Source organism: Arachis stenosperma, chromosome 4, assembly GCF_014773155.1.
Source record: "Arachis stenosperma cultivar V10309 chromosome 4, arast.V10309.gnm1.PFL2, whole genome shotgun sequence".
In the NCBI taxonomy this organism is placed as follows: domain Eukaryota; kingdom Viridiplantae; phylum Streptophyta; class Magnoliopsida; order Fabales; family Fabaceae; genus Arachis; species Arachis stenosperma.
In genome coordinates, this window is record NC_080380.1 from 150,721,913 (window position 1) to 150,742,767 (window position 20,855).

At 28.1% G+C, this 20,855-nt stretch overlaps 3 protein-coding genes across 4 annotated transcripts; 2 read left to right on the forward strand and 1 right to left on the reverse strand.

The window, feature by feature from the left end:
- The first annotated feature begins 2,685 nt into the window (after window positions 1–2,685).
- On the forward strand, window positions 2,686–6,054 carry LOC130972968 (protein TWIN SISTER of FT-like). Its single transcript, XM_057897317.1, has 4 exons — window positions 2,686–2,928; window positions 3,020–3,081; window positions 5,137–5,177; window positions 5,272–6,054. The coding sequence occupies exons 1-4, from the start codon at window positions 2,722–2,724 to the stop codon at window positions 5,502–5,504; spliced, it is 543 nt and encodes a 180-aa protein (XP_057753300.1). The 5' UTR covers window positions 2,686–2,721; the 3' UTR covers window positions 5,505–6,054.
- Window positions 6,055–15,989: 9,935 nt separating this feature from the next.
- Window positions 15,990–17,280, forward strand: LOC130975381 (protein HEADING DATE 3A-like). The gene is made up of 4 exons (XM_057900186.1): window positions 15,990–16,241; window positions 16,338–16,399; window positions 16,559–16,599; window positions 16,781–17,280. The coding sequence occupies exons 1-4, from the start codon at window positions 16,041–16,043 to the stop codon at window positions 17,008–17,010; spliced, it is 534 nt and encodes a 177-aa protein (XP_057756169.1). The 5' UTR covers window positions 15,990–16,040; the 3' UTR covers window positions 17,011–17,280.
- A 1,290-nt stretch (window positions 17,281–18,570) lies between these two features.
- On the reverse strand, window positions 18,571–20,583 carry LOC130973705 (peptidyl-prolyl cis-trans isomerase FKBP19, chloroplastic). 2 transcript variants are annotated; one of them, XR_009084242.1, is made up of 9 exons: window positions 20,313–20,583; window positions 20,132–20,217; window positions 20,002–20,052; window positions 19,848–19,928; window positions 19,496–19,596; window positions 19,303–19,378; window positions 19,107–19,226; window positions 18,952–19,007; window positions 18,571–18,651 (listed from the first exon to the last, which is right to left on the reverse strand). XR_009084242.1 is itself a non-coding variant. In XM_057898337.1 (8 exons), the coding sequence occupies exons 1-7, from the start codon at window positions 20,515–20,517 to the stop codon at window positions 19,131–19,133; spliced, it is 696 nt and encodes a 231-aa protein (XP_057754320.1). In that variant the 5' UTR covers window positions 20,518–20,583; the 3' UTR covers window positions 18,571–19,007; window positions 19,107–19,130. The 2 variants fall into 2 exon arrangements, 1 of the variants encoding a protein (XP_057754320.1); XM_057898337.1 differs by having other exon boundaries at window positions 18,571–19,007.
- Between the last annotated feature and the right edge of the window lie 272 nt (window positions 20,584–20,855).

The following is a 20,855-nucleotide window of genomic DNA, read 5'->3' on the forward strand; positions in this document are numbered from 1 at the left end:
GGACAAGGACCAGATTGGGTGTTTACTCAATTATCTAACTTTTCTTTTAAAGTAAAAAATAAAATGTTTAAAATAAAAATAAATCATGTAAAATTTATTAAATATTATTTATTTACCTTTTTTAGTAACTTAGGTAAAAAGTGAAAGGCACCATAACATTAACCTTAAATATATTGCATCGTTATTTTGACAAAACATAAAGATATAGTAAACAAATCTCTTAGAAAAAGTCTAGGCCAACAGCAACTTTATTAAATTATGGTCAGCATGTAATTAGCAAAAGAAAAGTGAGTAATCCTACACAGTTGGATGAAATCTCACACCATTAAAAATATCATTAATGACTAGTTGATGACTACAAATCACAAAAATTACTGCCCCTAACACTCTTCAATCTCTTAAAATCGAGCATAAAAAAGTTAAATAAAAAATGTTTTTTCAATACATAAAAAAGTTAAAAAAATTAATATTTAATTTGTATTTTCAATCAAAAAATTATTTATAATATCCTTAATTAATATCTTTAAAATATTTATTGTAAGACACCAAAACAAATATTTATTATTAAGAATAAACTATTAAAATGGTATATGAAAGTTTATGTTCTAACAAAAATAACTTTAAGAAGGCTAATAACAAATAAATTTTTAAAAGATTTAAAAACACGACAGAAAAAATTAGATATTAAATATATATTTAAATAAAAGACTTCAAAGAACAAATTTTGATTCAAATTTTTGTAATTCTTATTAAAAAATAAAATATTTTTATTCTTAAAATTTGATAATTTTATATTAAGTGATTTAAAAAGAGTTATTTTGAATGACTATATATTTTTGAAAAAATATAAAGATCAAATTTTGTTTTAAATTTTTGTGTGTATTTTTTAAATATTTATTTAAATATTATTACAAAAATTTAGATAAAATGAATAAGCTATTCCTTAAATACAAAATTTTTTTATCAATTATAAAAAACATTATATTTATTGATTATTTCTGTCATATTTTAAATTTATTTAGAGACAATTTTATCAAAAATATTTTGCAAAAATCTTTTTGTTAGTGCTTAAATTTTTTGAGTAATAATTTGATAAGTAACTCAATTGTTAATGTTTTTTATTAAAAGTGAAAGAACTAAACAAAATTTTTAAACAATGATAACACAACAGAAAATACTATTAGAAGAAAATAGCTAAAAATTACAAAAGATTAAAGCATTTGATGATAAAGACTAGAATAATGAATTAAATCAAGACTTCCATTCTCTTTGCACGTTGTAATTGCAAATTCAATTCGTGACTGAGACAAAACAAGCTAAGAAATTTGGATGTTTCTTCCCTTTTGGAAAGAATAGATATATAATATATACTATATCTGGTAGAATATTTTCTACAACCCCAGTCAATATTAATCAACTATGTATTTTTTTATTAGACAATAATATGTGAACAACTACTAAATAAAATTATTTTTATAAAATTTAATTTAGTAAATATTATTTTTTTATAAATAAAATTCTTATTGCATATTTATATATTATATGTATAAAATATAAATTCTTAAAATAAATCATTAATACTTATTAAAATACTCGATATAATAACTAGAATAAAAAAAACACAATAAAAACACAACTAAAATACTCAATATTGTATTCTTTTAATGAATGACTATCTATTCACACAAAAAATAAAAATAAGGTTGTTAAGAAAAAAGAATATATTGCTTTACAAAAAAGTAAAGATTTCAAAAGTTACTTTATATGCTATTTATTATACACCATATCTTATCTTTTATGTATATAATCTAAAAGTTAACGTATCTTCTGATTCTTTGAAGAAAACAAATTTAGGTAAACGATGAATAATTATTGAAACTATATATATATATATATATAAGAAGAAGAAGATAATTTAACTTGTTTCAATGGACAAAGCATATTATTAGATTTTATGATCGTCAATCGTTTATTCCTTATTCTATATTGATGACTATTATTTCTTAGACTCATATTATTGTCTGGTACAGCTGTATATTAACAAATTTAAAAAAAAAAACTTATTATTTATGAAACTGATTTGAGTAGGTAAATAGGTTATTATTAACTTCTCAAACGTTTATAAATTATAATTAGTTAACAGGTAAAGGAGAGCGAAACTACTAATAAATACCTTGAGTTTGTTTGTTTTTAAAATGGATGGAGGACTTGATTTGTTTTTGTTTTAGTTTATGCACGAACCATTAATATAAAAAAAAATCATGTGGCTCAATTATTATTGCCATGGTGCATAGAATAGTTCAAGTAATGAACTACTAAACTTTAGTACTTTCTTTTGATTATTAAATCGCTCATAATATTGAGTTAGAAATATTTTATTATTATTCTAATTAAGGAACTCACCAAAGTATATATGCACATATATTTTAGACATCAATCATAAGATATTCATAAATATCTCAAGTATATTTAGTTTACACTTTTTAAGATATGCTTCTTTTTTAAATAAGAAATATTTAGTTTTTTAAAATATTTAATAGATGATCGACATTTTTTTATATTTATTCTTTATTTAAATTAATATTAATCGACTTTTTTTTTTTAAACTCAGTAGTCACGCTGAAGGGAGCTAAACGCATAAATAGGGGATAAGCCCTCTCACGTTCTAGTAAAATTTGACAATAGACAGTTAAACAAACTGACGTAAACATAAATAGCTGTATGCCTAGAACAACAATAATGGATCCTCTTGCTGTTGGAGGGGTAATCGGAGATGTTGTTGATCCTTTTGTAAGTTGTGTTTCTCTGAGGATTGTATATCACAATAACTCAGAAGTTGTTAATAGTTTGGAGTTGAAGCCATCCCAAATTATCAATCAACCAAGAGTTGACGTTGGTGGTGATGATTTTAGAACTTTTTACACTCTGGTACATGTTACTACTTTGTATTTTCTCTGTTATTACCGTATATTTTAAAATTTCATATAATGAATAACTATATCTGTATATTATGATGCAGATAATGGTGGACCCTGATGCACCTAGTCCTACTCATCCAAATATGAGAGAGTATTTGCACTGGTGAGTCCATAGTTCTGTATCTCCATCTGTGTCTGCTACAAATTATATGACTGAATTGTGTGAGTACTCAGTACTAAGTAATATGGTTGTTTCTTAAGTTTCCTTATAAATGGTTAAAATTTGAGGGTCTTTTATTTAAATAAAAAATTTATTATTTATATGCAAAAATATATTATTTTGTGCATTTAGTTATGTTTTTACAGTTAAAAAATATAAAACTAAAAGAGTAACATAAATGCACAAAATGATATATTATGTATCTGCATTTAAATCAGTAAATAATGACTTTTTTATTTTAATAAAAAACTTAAAATTTGTTAGTCTAGAAACTATAGTAACGTTGACTGTGCTTTTCTTGTATGTAACAGTGTAACTCACATCTTACTTGAATTTTCGAGAGTGTCTAATTATAATAAAAAAATTTACATGACCCAAAATAAATAGTCACATTCAATATATGTATGATATAGCTGAAGTTAATATTTAATTGAAAACCTATTAAATTGAAGGGATCGTTTTATTTGTATTTGTATTTTTTTTAATTTTATAAAAAAAATAGAGATAAAAAAATAAAAATTTTATTGTTTTTACCAAAATGTAATAATAAAATTTGTTAGCTTTAAATAGGAAGTCTCTACTATTTAAAAAATTTAAAAATATTATTAATTGATATTCCATTTAAGTAATATTATTAAAAAATGTTTGAATTTTAAAATAAAAAGAAAAAAATCTCAGATTGAGAGTATAAATTTTAGAAAATTCAAAATTCTTTTAGCCAGTAACATGAAAATTCAAAATTTATATTAAAATTAAAAATGAACTAATCTCATCACTTTATACTTCATATATTTTAAAATAATTTAGAATTTCTTAACGATTTTAGACTTTATTAACATGTGAAAAAAAGTTTCCTGGTAATGGAAACAGAAGTAATATATGTAAGGCTTGTAAGCTAGTGATAAAATATTAAAGTACAGTTTAAATAAACAGTTTAATTAAATTTTTTTAAAAAATAATTTAAATAATAAATATTTAAAAGTAACTTATAAATAAATTATTTTGTATTTAATTTTTTAAGTTTTAAAAGTGTTTATTTTAAAAAAAATGTAATAAAAATTTTTTTATTACAAGAGAAATAATTTTTTTTAATTTTCCTATAAGTATTTAAATAACTTATTAGAAAGCTATAGTTTAATTTCGAAAATTGTACTAGACATTAATAGTCTATAGATGTTCGCGGTGCGGTTTGAATTAGATGATTTTTTTTTTCTTAAATAATCCGATCCGATCTAATTTCAAGCGGTTTTGATTAGATTAGATTTGCGATTTTGTAAATTAAAAAAATTAAATATATATAACAAATCTCAACATCACTTTTTAAATAATCAACAATGACATAATAAGTCTCAATAATATCTTAAAAAGCCAATGAAAACATAACAATAGAAATGAAATTATAGATTAGTTAAAATAAATAAATAAATAACATATTAAACATAAAATATTTATTAAATAATAATAATACATATATAATATAAAAATGTATAACAAATTGAACATGATATAAGTATAATTTTAAATATAATAATAAAATAATAATATTATAGTCCATTGTGCAGTTTAGATTAGATTAGATCGGTTATAAAAGATAGATCCAAAATTCGATCCGATCTAGCGGTTTACAAAAATAGAATTCAATCAAATCCGAATTAGATCGGTTTTAATCGATTTTCGGTTTAAATTGAATTGAATGAGCAATTTAATTTAAATTGGTTTAGATTTTTTTGGTGACTAAATTGGTTTAGATTTAAACACCCTAATTAATACTATTATTTTTTATAAATTAAAAACTCAAAAAAATAAATTTTAATCTATGAATATAATACACACATTACTCATTGTAGCATGACATATGTTTTGAAGCCATGACAATGCAATCAACATGTATCCCATAATAATACGTTCTCTAACTATGTATCATATCCTAATTAATAACTTAAAAATATCTCTATATATCACTGATGAGTTTTGCTTCGATCTTAAACCATGGTTTAGGTTGGTAATGAATATCCCAGGGACGACAGGAACGAGCTTCGGTAAGCAGTCAATCAATTAATATATCATGTTATGTAGAATAATGTGATTATTAAATAAACAAAATTTTAACTAAGTGAAAGGTAACAAATGCAGGACAAGAGATAGTTGGATACGAAAGCCCAAGACCAATAGCAGGAATACATAGAATGGTGTTTGTGTTGTTCAAACAAATGAGGAGGCAAGAAGTGATTCACCCTCCAAGATGGCGTAACAACTTCAACACTCGTGACTTCGCACAAGTGTACAATCTTGGATCTCCTGTTGCTGCTCTCTACTTCAATTGCCAGCGGGAGAGCGGTTGGGGTGGAAGGAGAATCATCATTTAGCTTGCTTCCAGCTTATCAACGCAAAAATGGGCTTAGGCCCACCCTTAATTTACCAAAATGGGCTTTTTTATTCATAAGTTCTAAAACACTACTCGTTTAAAACCTAAACCCATCACCAAAATTCGGCCTCTATCCTTCAACAAAAATAAGAAAACTACTGTTATTTTCTTTATCGTTATTATGACCCATAACTATATAATAATAATACTCAAAAGGGTCTGAAAGTTGTACTAGTTATAAGTTATTGAATTAAACAAGGCACTGATAAATGTGTCAAGAATGTGTGGGTGTATTGTATACCTAAGATTAAGAGTTGTCCAATCTATTAGGATACTTAGGATTGGAGGTTGTCCAATCCACTGACCAATAAAAAAAGAAAAAAAAACAAGGCTGATAAAGTCCTTGTATCAATGGTAGCATTACCTGCCTCACTAGAAGCTGTACCTAGGATCAAATTCTCAATGAGAAATATAAAATTCATATTAGTAGTAATAATGTGTGTGAATGAATGTGTGTTGTGTAATGTATAAGAACTAAAAAAAACAAGGCAGAGGTGATTTGTGTCAAATATAAGTTTGGCTCTATCTTATATTTTTTTTAAGGTTAATATTAGAATTTACTTTTTAAATAACGAATTGAATGGTGACTTTTAATGGATTTTGAAAAAAAAAAATTGGTTTTAATATTTAGTTTTATATTCTTATCTATTTTGACTTTTTATATTTAATTTAAATTTTAAAATTACGAAAGAGTACATAAATACTGTGCAATCAATTCATTTTCTTTCATTGATTTACATAAAAATAATAATAATAGTAATAGGATTAGGACTTAACCTAACTTTCAACAGCCAAGTGTTAACTTAACTTACAAAAAAATTTTCACAGGATCATGACATAAAACAAAAAGATGTACAAAGAAAATTTGAGACATCTTATGACTTTTTCTCCAAATTTAACTTACTGCATTTTACTTTTTATTGGTTTTTTCTTACAAACCTCACCATATTTGTCTTTTTCAATGAGACTCAGACAGACTAAATTGAAAAAAAGAAATACAACATGTAAATCATGAAAGAGAAGAACTGAGAACAGTTTAGGTAGCTGTGAGAACTGAATTCAGTGCTCTATTTTTTTCTCTTACCTTCAACTCTTGGCCGTTCACCCTTATTATAGAAAAGTGGAGCTTCCAATGTTAAATCAAGTTCAAATCATATGCTGTCTTTTTCTCCAATTCATCAGATCTTGTAGTAGCTTGGTCAGAGGAAAGAGAGAAGAGCGAATCTAAGACATGCAACTTACCTTCTCTTTCATCCTTTTTCTTCAAACTCCATTGATCTTGTCCGTTGAACTTAACTTTGGTCCCAAATTTTATTTCTGAGTCTTGATGAGCTTCTGACCATGTTTGACTTGATTTTTACCATGGTTGCTTGAATTGTGCTAAGAGCTGGCAATCTATACCCTACTCGCGGGTACTCAACCCGGACCAACCCGTTCGGGTAGGGTTGTCTACCCTACCCACTGTGGGTAGGATAGGGTGCGGTACGAGTTCACCTGCAGGTAGGATAGGGTACGGGTTCAGGGTATACCATACCCTACCTTACCCGCACTCCTAATATATTATATAATATATATGTAAAAGTTATGTATGTAGTGAAGAAAGTCAGTGTTGAACCCACAATCTTTCTCTTATAAAAACTTGAAATAACCACTAAACTAATTGATGATCATATTATTTATAATTTTATGTTAGATTTTTTTAAGATTTTATTATTTTTAATTTTAATTTGAATTTAGTTTTTATTTTCTATTTTATTAATATGTATGAAATTTGGAATTGTTGAATTTTATATTTGTTTAAAAATTTTTTATTTTTCTGCGGGTAGGGTAGAGTTTAGAACTTTAGGGTGCGGGTAGGGTTAGGGTTGAGAAATTCTCAACCCACAGGTAGGGTAGAATAGAATTTTAAAAAAATTTTCAACTCGTGGGTAAGATTAGAATAGAGTCCAAGCCCTACTCTATCCTATCTATTGCCAACCCTAATTGTGCTTCAAGCTTGCTAGATTTTTTCACAGTTTCTTGGTGTAGCCCAACTCGAGAAATAGACTTTGGATGATTTAGGCCATCTTTCTTTCTTTTCTCTTATTTGATTTAGAGACTTATTATAGGACTTGATTTATTTATAATGGACCAAGGTTTGTATTTGTGTGGACTTGATATTTGTTTTTTGTGCCATATTTATTGAATTATTTTCTTATACACAAATACAACATAATTATATAAATAATTAATAATCCTCTAATAATATTTGTTCATGACTTTAACTAAATATTAATTTTTTAAATTCAACAATAATTAATCTTTATTATCTAATTAATTTAATGTATATGATGTCCTATTTTTATTTTTTAAAATTTTATTTTAGAATATTTTATACTTTCAAATTAGTGTGAAATCTATTCCATGAAAGACGGTGATATTGTACTATAATATAACACATATGCAAAGGTGTATTATAGGCCAAATAAATTACAATAAATAGTAGTACTACAAGACAAGCAAATTTTATCTTTTTTATTATCAATTAGTTAATTAGTATTAATATTTTTATACTTTTATATATACACAAATCCAAAAAAATTCCAAGTACAACAAAGTGTTGAGACTTAATACTGACCAAACATTGGTTGGAATTTATTGAAAAAATTGGTTTACAGACATGAACAGTAAAATATTGCAACTCTATCTTAGAACTCGCCACAACTTTAAGCTCGATTATTTTGAAAAAGTAAAGAATTCAGCTCCCACCTATGATGCATGGACACTGACACGGATACGGAACACGATACGATATGGGATACGTCGATACACGAATTTTAAAATTTTACATGACATTGGAACACGCATACATATAAAATATAAAGTATTTTTTAGATAAATCGTAACGATATTTTGATATTTTATTGATATTAAAATATAAATTAAAAATTTTAATTATTTTTAATATCTTATTTTAATTATATGAAATATTTAAAATATTTGTTTTAATAAATAATAATATATACTATATCTAAATTTATTTTAAAAATATATATTAAGAATAAGATTGGACACGCTGATACGTGATGATATTTAAGTGTGTTTAAACGTGTTCGTTGAAAAATTTTTTATCTTTTATTAAAATACAGTTAGACACAACAGACATATATGTCAGACAAATGCCAGTAAATATCGTATCTAAAATATGTTCCGCATACAAATACGACAACTTATTAAAATATCCTTCTTTCGTAGGCTCCCACCAATGCTTATTGAATGGTATATATATTAGTTGTGTATGTGTATAGTATGCACCCTGATTTCAAAAAGTCAACTATATAGCATATTCTCATAACAACAATTGCACCTGCATGTCTTCATCGCAACAAAAGTATCTTTTCAGTGCCACTAAATTAAAATTCTGAGGGTGAAACACAAAAGTATCTGTTCTTTCTTCAATAAATTTATGGCCAATTTTTTTGTGCCTGTAATTTTGGTGTCGAAATTGCTGAAATTATTTTTTATGGTAATTTTTAAATATTAAAAAATAATTTACTTTTATATTTTTTAATTTAAATATTAAATTTTATCTCATTTTAGTAAATTACACAAATATATATAGCACCATAACATGCACCTTTTATATACTCGATCGCTATCTTTTTGTGTCCTAAATACAAGTAGATCCAAACACTGCCTAATAAGACTAAAGTACTTTCACATGGAAATTGATCTCTATTCTCTATCTACACCCCAACACGACAAATATCTTTGCAAGACCACAATAATATTATTGTTCCACAGAACCGATCCATCTACAACTCATTGGGACCACTATACCAATGTATATATGCCTTTTCTATTTATTTTCTTTTAGAGATTAGACTCCTTATTAATAAATTTTAACAGTAATCTAATTCATACACATACATTCTGATGGGGACCACTTAGATAAAAATGTTAAAATTTTTTTTTTAAATATTTTTTAATAATTAAAATTTAATACATATAATTAATTAAATTGTATTATTTTTATTAAAATTAGACTGGACAAATTAGTTTAGCCAAAAAATTAATAAATTAAATTTTAAATCGATCTAAATTAATATTTTTTTTATAAAAAATAACTAAAATATCCCTATATATATATATATATTAATTTTGAAAACTCTAAATACTAACCCTATGAGAATAAAGAAGAAAAGGGTTGGAATTTAGAATTCTCAAATTTAATATATATAATAAGAGTATTTTAGTCATTTTTTATAATAAGGGTATTGTAGTTATTTTTTATAAAAAATAATATTTAGACCAATTTAAAATTTTATTTACTATTTTTCGACCAAATTAATTTATCTGACCTAATTTTGACAAAAAATAATACGATTTAATCAATTATATGGTTAAATTTTAATTTTATATATATATATATATAATCAGGAACACATACATATTTAAAGGAATAATTTACATGGTTCGGTATAGTTTAATTTTGTTTCATTAAGGGACGAAGAGAGTTTTAGAAATTCATTGTAATTTTAGAATATTCACACAAGGTACTTTATATGGATGTTGGCTCATCTTTGCAGCGGTAAGTGTCGTTCACTCGTTCTGATATTGGAATACTTCTGTTTCGTGAAATTTATATTTGATTTGTGCAAAACATATATAGTTATATATAATATCTCATTTAAGAAGGAATTCATTTTTTTCTTCCCTTATCTTTTCAGGTTTCTTTCTTTTTAATCTTCTATTCTTCTTTCTAAATATGACTTAATGCACTATCTCCAAAAATATTGTTGAATTAATTGATATATAAATCAGAAATAATCATACCAAAAAAACCAAAAAGTATGTATTATAGTTGTCTATGACAAATATGTTGTTTACAAATTAAAAACATGATTATATATATAGATAGAAAAGTATAAATTTTGTTTATATATAATATCTTTAAGAAGAATAATAAAAATATAAGAAGGGCAATGAATTGTGAAGGAAAAAAAATGAATGAAAGAAAAATAACTCTGGACTTGGAATTGCTTGTTATATATATAGTTTTGCTAAATTTGTTCTAAACATGTGGATGAAAAGCTTGGAATTCGGTGCAATTTGGTGTATTATATTCTGCCAGATTCAGAATATTCTCAAATCACAACTATCGTCATTATTTTTATGTTGGAATGGCACATTGCATGAAATTGTGTTTAATATATGACCATCACTAGTGCTTTAAAAAAATTTGGATTCAATTGCCCGCACTAAATTAGATCCTTCACTATTTACCAAATTCACACACAAATTCATTACTCATATTCTGATTGTGATTAATTAGTGATTAGAAGTTGTTTCTCTATACTTTTTCAAAATAATTACACTTTACATTTCTGTTAAAATTTTTTCATAGGCATTGAGGCAATCGAGCATTTCATTCTTAGTCAACAAACGAGAGAACATAAGATGAGAAGACACCACATCCAACTCAAAACCTTAAAGTGTCAAGTTAGTAGGTCTCTCATCTTATAAACTTCTCGCTCTTCCTTGTTTTCTTTGATGTAGGACTAATTTCATCACTACTCACACTTACAACACTAACGTAATATACTTAGATATATGAAAAATGTTACTTAGAGAAGTGAGTGTTAGTTACTCTAAAGTCTGTTTTAGTTAGCTCTCATAAAACAGAGCATGTATGTATACAAAAAAAAAGAGCATTTAAAATGTGTTTTTCATAGCTATTAATAATTATATGTTTTTTGTAATATTTTTTGCATAAGAAAAAAATATTCAAGAATTCAAATTTCATAATTCATGTCGAATGGTCATTATTAATAATTGTTTTTCTTTTTTTTTTAATTGTTTTCCACATAAGAAAACATTTTTTGATAGGCAAATCATATTACTTTTTTTTTGTTGATACAGAGAATCTATCTAACAATGAGAATCACTATGATATAGCAACGAAAAGAAGCACACAATGAGGTGTTTAAGTGAAATTTAAGACATTGGTATGGAGCCTGAATAGAAGTATTGAGGTTAGCGAAGCAGAGAAAGAGGCTGAGAAAAGAGAAGATTGCTTTACTGAATGTGTGAATGTATGCTACTTACATAATGCTTACACTAAACCAGATTACTATTTATAGTAGTAACTACAACTACCTAACGGCTATAACCCAATATAACTAACATAACCGTCACTATGTCAGCCACATCTTCAGGAAGGCCAACTTCCCACAATTACTGTTAGTTCTTTTTGTGTTTTGGGCCTTTGGCCCGTCAAAAAAAAGAAAAGAAAACTCCTTTTAAATTTAGGTGGCATGACCAAAAAAAAATTAGGTAGAAAAGTAATTGAGACTTTAGTTCAAGTGATAAATTATGTGCCTCTTAATGTGTTGTATACGGATTCGAACTTGTGAAAATCAAATAGTAGATAAGAAATCTTAAGTGTTCCGTATGAGTGTGTAGTGTGAGTGAATTTGTGATGTAATACCTAAAATTGGAGGCTATTCAATCAAATTAACAAAAAGAAAAAAAATTTCTTAGGTGGAAAGCTCTTCCTGTTGGGTTTTTCTCTCTTTTATGAGGTCTAAACTCAATTTTTTGAGGGTGTATTCTTGCATCCTAGTATCACAATCTTAATTCAGTTTTTTGAAGTCTTTTGAGAGAAAGAGAATAGTCACCAAAAGAGAGAAAGAAGGAGAAAAACAGAATTATTAGTGTTGCAAGCGTGAGGAGTGTTGAAGTTAGTCCCACATCAAAAAAAACAAAGAAGAGTGAGGAGTTTATAAGATGAGAAACCCATTAACTTGACACTTTAAGATTTTGAGTTGGATGTAATATCTTTTAATCTTATATTCTCTCACTTGATTTCTCCACGAAGTCTCTTCCGCGGTTGGCGAACACTGCACACTCTAACTTTGCTTTTGAATTTATCAAAAACCTCACAAAAATTGGTTTAGTTAAAGTGTCAATAGTTTGGTCTTGAGTAAGGATGTGAACCATCTATAATAGCTTTTGATTCACCATCTCTGAAAGGAGATGTAAGCTCAATTCCAAATATTTACATTTGCCATGTAAGATTGAATTGGCAATTAACTAACACGCACTAAGATCGTCACAATATATGGTGGACATCATTTTTTGAGATATCTATCACTGCTGGATAAAAATAATTTCAGTAATAATGCAGAAGTCCCAAAGATCAATACTCTACTTTTGTATTGTTTCTACTAATTTTGCTTTGCTTATGACTTCTTTTCTGTGAGATGAGATTTGTATCAAAATACATGTAATAATCTGTGATGGATTTGTGATAATCTATATCTTTAGTACAGAAAAAAGAATTTAAAGTCAGTGCATTTAGAAAAAATTAATCCCTTATTTATTGTACCTTTGATAAAATGTAGAATCTATTTACGATTTTTATAATATTATAACAAACTAATAAATTAAACGACATAACTTAAAATCCTCAAAAGATTCAGAATGATCCAAATGCAATTTTAGAGATGTTATCGTGAGTGTTGTCATAGGATTATTAGAAGCCAACATTCCTGCTTAGTTCACAATTTATGTAGCATATTTTTATGAAAAATGTTATAGAATCATTAGAATACTTTTTGTCATCATTTTATCTATCAATTTATTTTTTTTAGTCTAATAACTTAATAACATGTTTTAGCTCATATTTTTAAATATTAATGACTAACTTTTAATAAAAAATAATAAATTATAACAATCTTTTAAGATTTTTATTGGATAAAAAAAATGGTGACATCACTTCAACTGAATTAAGATCACGTGTAGCAAGGCAACTTGAGTAGTTGGCTAATTGGCATCGCCTCTTCGGGCGTGGATAATGGACGGCGCATGGCCAATCCAACCTTAACAATAGTAATACAAAACAACAGTTCTATACCATTAATACTAAATCGATTATATTAGTATGTTTTAAAACTTCACTTCTAATCACTCGTTGTTTAAATTATATTAAAGTTATATAAAATATATATTATAGTTAATTTGGTACTATTTTTTATGTAAATATTTTTTTATACTAAAACAATCATGCCAACTGAAACCATTTACGAGAATAAGAATCTCTATCCCTAAAGAAAAGAAAAAGATAAAGTGGTGTTGCCCAACAACTGTACGTGTTTGCTGCTTTCACCCCAATTTCAAACTGAATATAAATTGATAAAAAAATAAAAAAAAACTTATCATAAATACAAAAATTAATTAAACAATATAAATAGGACTTTGTTAGGTAGACAATAGTTTTTGTGAACAATGGCCTTTAAAATTAGTCCAATAAAGTAAAAATACACTATACTTTTAAATTATCCGCCTAAATCATAATATTAGGATAACCATCCGTACACTTAATAAATTGAATATCTAATATATTCATTGTTCACATTATTTAGTATTTTCATTATCTGCTTATGCTTTTCCATATAAATATCACTTCTTTTTCGAAGTTTCAAGTTGCAACACACACTACTATTGTGGCCCTAACCGCCGCTACATACACCTTTCCTTTCCCTTTCATCTCGTATTGTAAACTACTCCGAAGTCACGAATGAATATTTGCAGCAAACAATGAAGCTTCTATTATATTATTCGAGTTACTGTCGTTTGTCAACAACGTAACTTAACTACCACTGGTTGCTAATATAATTTTCACAAAAAGAGAATTGGATTTAGTTGATATAAGAGAAGAGGGTCCTCATGAGTTCACGTGGTATTAGAGTTGCTTTAGAACAATATCCCACTTGGACGTGCTTAATTCATAGCTAGTAACAAAGAGATATTTATGCCATGCCATTGCCATGCCATGCGCTACCCCCCAAGGAATCTAGAATCCGCCTCCTGCACCTTTTATCTTCTAACAACTGTTACTTATTCTATCTGACATTGACAATGCATGTATCCACATCCCTTTCTCTTCTTTTTCATCTAATTATTATTCCGCACACTTAATTTATTTTTTTTATCATATCTCATTTCATTATTCCTTTTTGTGCACACAAAACTAGAATTACATACCACCCTTTATCGTATATTATACCAAAAAGATGTACCTCTTGTTGGTTCAGGGAAATGAATTTAGATCCTCTAAATTTAAAATTTGTATTTTAGAGAGTAAAGTGTGATCTTTTATTCTTGAATGATTTCTCTTTAATATTTATTCTTAGTCCCACCTATAAAATAAATAGTAAAAGATCACACTTTATTCTTTAAAGTGAAATTCAAACTTTAGAAAATCTAAATACCAGGAAAATCAAGTACTTGAATCAAACCTTTGGTTTCATATTATCCTAAACAACCCGCTACTAATGCTGAGAGTAGAGAGAAAAATCATACAGCCAAAGGAAACTAATAACAATACAACTAATGCTTACTTTTCTGCTTCTTTGCTTGTTGCTATTATAGCCATAGGATACTCCAGCTCCCGTTGACATATAATCTAAGGATAAAACGGAATTATATCTTTATTAACACGACTATGTCATTTTCGAAAATATTTTGTAACAAAAAAAAAATTAGCCAAAATCAGTCTAAATTTATTTTATTTAACATTCGTTAATTACAGAAGTATTTAATAAATTAATTACAGAAATATTTAATAAATGTTAAATAAGATAAATTTTGACTTTTATTTTGTTTTTTTAACATTATTGTTTATTTTAGTATAACTAAATTCTTGTATATGTTTGCTAAGTTTTTTTTAAATATATATTTTTAATAATTATACTATGTCTATAAAAAAAACCAGCAAATTAGATATTCTTATGAAATATATTATAATATAAAATACATATTTATTTATTTATCCATAAATATATTGAATAATATAAATGATATGTTGAGGATTTTTCTTTCTTTGAGAGGAAGTAACTTCTCTTATTATTATGAAAGGATTACATAATAATTAGGTGTAATTTATAAAATATATAACTATATATTTATATATTTTTATTTATCAGCTTAAATGTTTAGAGTAATTAATTTTATGACATTATATGGTTTTTTTTTGTACTCACCACTTTAATCTTATAAAACAAAGCGTACCTCACGCTAAATGTTAGCTTGTATTAAGGATATACATGTTAAATTCTTGCCATAAAAAGATATTCACCTTTTGTTTGCTTCAATTTTCCTTTTATTGCAGGTAGTCTTAAATACTTGCCATAAAAGAATCTTTATTACCATACACAAAAATGTGCAATTAACGTAGCCGTTATAGTCTAGCACTTTGGAGATACTCTACTTTGACATGCACTAACCTTGTCCTTGCTCTTTTTATTTCTTTTTTTTTTCCCTCAAAGAATCCGGGAAAAATCGAAATTATCATTGCACATTTGACATTTTGGTTAAAGAGACACAGAGGAGGACATATATAAATAGAGATGGGGATATGCATCATAGCTAGGAAGCGCAAAACCAAAAGAAAATCTTGAGGAGAGTAGTGTTAGTATAAGAAAAACATATTGTAATGCCTAGGTCAACGAACCCTCTAGTTATTTCACGTGTAGTAGGAGATGTTTTGGAGCCATTCACAAGTTCTGTTGGTATGAGGATTGTCTATGAAGGTGACGCTGAAGTTGTTAACTGTTCGGAGCTCAAGCCATCCCAAATTATCAACCAACCAAGAGTTGACGTTGGTGGAGATGATCTTAGAACCCTTTACACTCTGGTATGTGCTCCTATATTTTATTCACTTGTCACCATGCATTATTTTATTTATTTATAAACAATTTTATTATTACTTATTGAATTTTGCACTTTTCAGATCCTTGTGGACCCTGATGCACCTAGCCCAGGTGATCCAAATATGAGAGAATATTTGCACTGGTAAGTGCTTCATTTATTCCCCTTTCCCGTTATTGCATCCCACTAATGTTGCTAGCTCCAAGAAATTAGTTTCAGCTTATTTCACACTTATGTGGAATTTATTATATATATAAATAAATACTAATTGACATAACCTTTTTCTTCTAATATTGATCCCAGGATGGTAACAAATATTCCCGCAACAACAGGGGCAACCTATGGTAAGTACACTACATATACGTGAAGTGGATAACTGAGAGTTATTAAATAATTTGATTGATTTGACTAAATTTTCATCTAAGAGCTCTCAACTATCAACTTTACATAAAATTGACTGCACCTGACTTTCCACCTTATAGTTTACTTTATGCTACCTAACGTACTAATTATAATGATGTGTAGGAGAAGAGATTGTGGCGTATGAGAATCCACGACCAGTAGTAGGGATTCATCGCTTAGTGTTTGTGCTGTTTCGGCAAATGGGGAGGCAAACTATATATGCTCCGGGATGGCGGCAAAACTTCAACACCAGAGACTTTGCAGAGCTTTACAACCTGGGATCACCTGTTGCTGCCATATTTTTCAACTGCAAACGAGAAAACTCTCCTACTGGATCTTCAAGGAGGAGATAATAATAATAATAATATATCATCATGCATCCATCCATCAGCTCCTTTAATTAATTACGCTCATCAACATGCGCACGTGGGGAAGGGTACTACTACTAATTAAGTACATTCCTCATGGATTGCCATAATAATAGTTGGTCCTTTTGTGACACTGCTAGCTATGCTAGTTGCTGTCGTCTCTTGACGACTCTATATACATGATTATGTTCTTCATAATGATAAGATGGATCTGTTTCATATAAGTACTTGCACTTTTACTAAGTAATATTTCAAGCAAACAAAAATATATTTTAGCAATATTTACTTCTTGTTTACAATTGAAACTCAACAAAATATTCGGCAAAATATTATTAGTAGCTATATATTTATTTGTTCGACACCATGGCGAATTGGCAATCATTGCTTTATCACCATTGTATGAGTGGAAATTTCTATTTGATTTTTCTTTTCAATTTTATAACACAAGAATAATGTCAATGGGATTTTAGAACTTGACATGAGACAACAACTCAATCATGTGCCTAATAATATAAATGACAAGGAACCAACACTTTATTAATATTAGCCAATACTTTTAAATTTTAATCAATATTTTTTTTATATTATTAAGAATTAGATTTATTAATCGTATAACTTGCTCGTATAGTTAACATGCATCGTAGCTGTTTACTCTTGGATATTGTTGTTGCTGAGCGCTTGAGCATGCATCCGAGGAGTATGCATCGGCCTATATATGGAAGGTGATTGTTAGGAAAAATAAAACCAGGTGTGATTGTTAGGAACGGACCAAGGAAATAGAAGCATGAAATTAACACAATTGAACAAAAGAATATCAAACATTTGATTAAAGAAATATATAATATAACAAGACTTATAAAATTGGATAACTAATTTATCCTAATAATCAAATCTCTTCTAAAGAAATTTTAAATTGATAACTGTTCTATTGAAATCAAATTCCTAATACAGAGATACAAAATAGTAATTTATGACACTTTACCGAAAACTAAATCGCAAGCTACACCCACAATACCTACCCATTCTGAATCAAATGGTGTAAACATTTAACCAAAATACAAAAAACAAAAAAAAACAAAAAATACCGGACAAATCTTCCCTTAAAAAAAAAAACTAATATCTTAATACACAACAATATGAAACACGACATAAAAATAAAAACCTTATAAATTATTTCCTAATACTCATACATGGTTCACAAAATTCCAAAGATTTCTTTAACCGCGATATGCATGTTACAGCTACAATTTGCAACAACTTGAATAGCTTGTATCTATGACTTTTCTTTTGACCAAGAGTATAGAACATGCAAAAACTCTCTTTTGTCTAGTAATATCTAATTGTCCACTCTCATTTCAAACTCAAAGAAAAATCAATATTGATTTTGATTTCTTCATAATGATAATTATAAATGTATAATAAAAGTATGTCAAGTAGAAAATAAAAGCAAAGAGAAGGAACATACTATAGTTGGACCCTTGACAGACTTTTCGACCATAATACCATTAATCAAAGTTCGTTTACAAGTCAACCGAAATGGCAGGCTTCCTCAATAACATTCAATCATTCATAGCACATCTTGGACTCCAATCCAGAAAGTTTCTATGTGGCCAAATCCGATTCAAGCTAAAAAAAAAAACACGGAGATGATTGCGGCTTTTGAGAGTAAAGTAGCTAGGGAAGAAAATCAAGATATGATGATGGGCAGCGTAAGGGTAAGGGTAACTCTATTTGCAATAGCTCAAATTAAAAGTGTGAAAACTCAGGTAAAATCGACTTTATGTGAAGTTGATAATTGAGAGTCATTAGATGAAGCTTTAGTCAAATCAGTCAAATCATCTAATGGCTTTCATTTATCAACTTCACGTGAAGTCGACTGCACCTGAATTTCCACAAATTAAAAGACTATAATAGTAGTATAGCCACCCGCACGATCCTTTCCAAGTTTAGTTGAATGCCGCACTAAATCCCAATGCTGTAGTCTGCAGTGACAGGAATGAAATCAAGCATGAGAGCAATATAAATAGTGTGTTTCATATCCTTTTATTAAGAAAGTTAGTTGTATTGTGAGAGAAAGAAACCTGAATGCAGAAGAAACAGAGAAATCAGGTAGGTATAATCTTGAGGAGCTCAATGTCAAACAAGAGAGTCTTGTCTATGAGGCCTTGGTTCCTTAGCACAAAATCCAAGGCTCGTTGGCCCTGCAATTGCATCATGATGTGAGAGTCCATTGAGAGTTGAGAGAGATGGAGATTGATCAAGTGAAGTGAGTATTACCGAGAATGTTGTTGGTCTTGGCCCACTCTTGTTGAAATCATTATCAGGGTATCCAAGCTCCGGGGGTACAATTATCCTGCAAGATTTGAACATGTAGAGCTAGCTTGAATAAAATAATAATGCTCTGCCACTGGGCTTGCTTTATATTATACAGAAGCTAAGGTACATGTTAAGAGAAAAGCAATGCAAGCACCTTCTGATGCCTCCCAGAGCCATGCCCGAAACAGCCTCTTCAAAAGCCGGTATGACCTCTTGAGATCCTATTCTGAATTTGAAGAAGTCCTTCTCATCACCCTGCAACAACACTCAACTTAGTCAGTCTTGCATAGAGAAAGTTTATGGAACAGCAGTTTTATTAAAATTTGACCAGCACTTAACCAGTAAAAAGAAAATAAACAATCCTACGCTATTAGATGTAATTTCACACCATTAAAAATACTAATGATGGCTACAAATTATAAAACTTGCTGACCCCTTAACACTTCTCGTCTTACATATACAGAGCAATTCAATTGATTTGATTTTATTTTATTTTATTTTATTACCTCAAAGGAACCTCCCTTAGTTTTGTTGCGGGCTTCAAATATGCGTCCATAATAACCTATGGTGTACCCATCCCAGTCCACCTGAATTGAATTGAATTGAAGGCAAAAGAGAAGAGAAGAGAGGAATAATGGGGAAGATTGGAGTATGAATTACCACAACTGTGTCACCCTTGTTGGGTTTGGGGCCATATCCTGGTCGCAAGTCCTGCATTCTTTATAGATCCATCATGTGATGCAACGACTAATAAAAAGTTAGGAAAGTAGAGGAATTTGTAAGTGTGCACCTTAAACTGGAGTCCGGATTCAGTTTCAGTGTAGTCCGGATAGCGCATTTTGGTCTTGCCATAATCCTTCCCTCTAAGTGCTGGCACTGCACCAGAACAATTCTCATCAGGTATTGGGAAATTGGGGGGTAAAAAGGGAAAATCGCAAGACAGTTAGTTAGTTAGTTAGTTAGTTACATACTATCAGCATATTCAGCTGCAACCGCGATTGAATTCTTGCACAAGGAGAAGCTGCTTCCTGCAATTATGGCAACGGACGACACAAGCATCTTTCTTCGTTCTACATCTATGGAAGAAGAAGACGGCTCCTGAACTTCAGACTTCTTTGCTGCGGATAGGGAAAGGCAAACAGAAGAAGATATCGACAATATTGAAGCCATAACCATTACTAACTAACTCCCCCGCCCCCTTGTTATGTCACTGGATAATGTGTCCCCCTTTACTCAACCCAAATCACATCTTTTCCCTCGCTAGATTTATTTTATTTTTGAAAATCTTTAAGTAATTAATATTTTTGTATATATATAAATTAACATTGGTAAATTTTTTGTTTCTTTTATTAAAAATATAAAAATATTACATATAAATAAAAATTAAATATTAAATTATTTATCAAGTACTTGCATATAAATACATATGATATTTTAAATATATATATTTTACATTTTAATATTTATTTTATAAAAATAACAGATTTAATAAATAATTTTATATACATGTAATA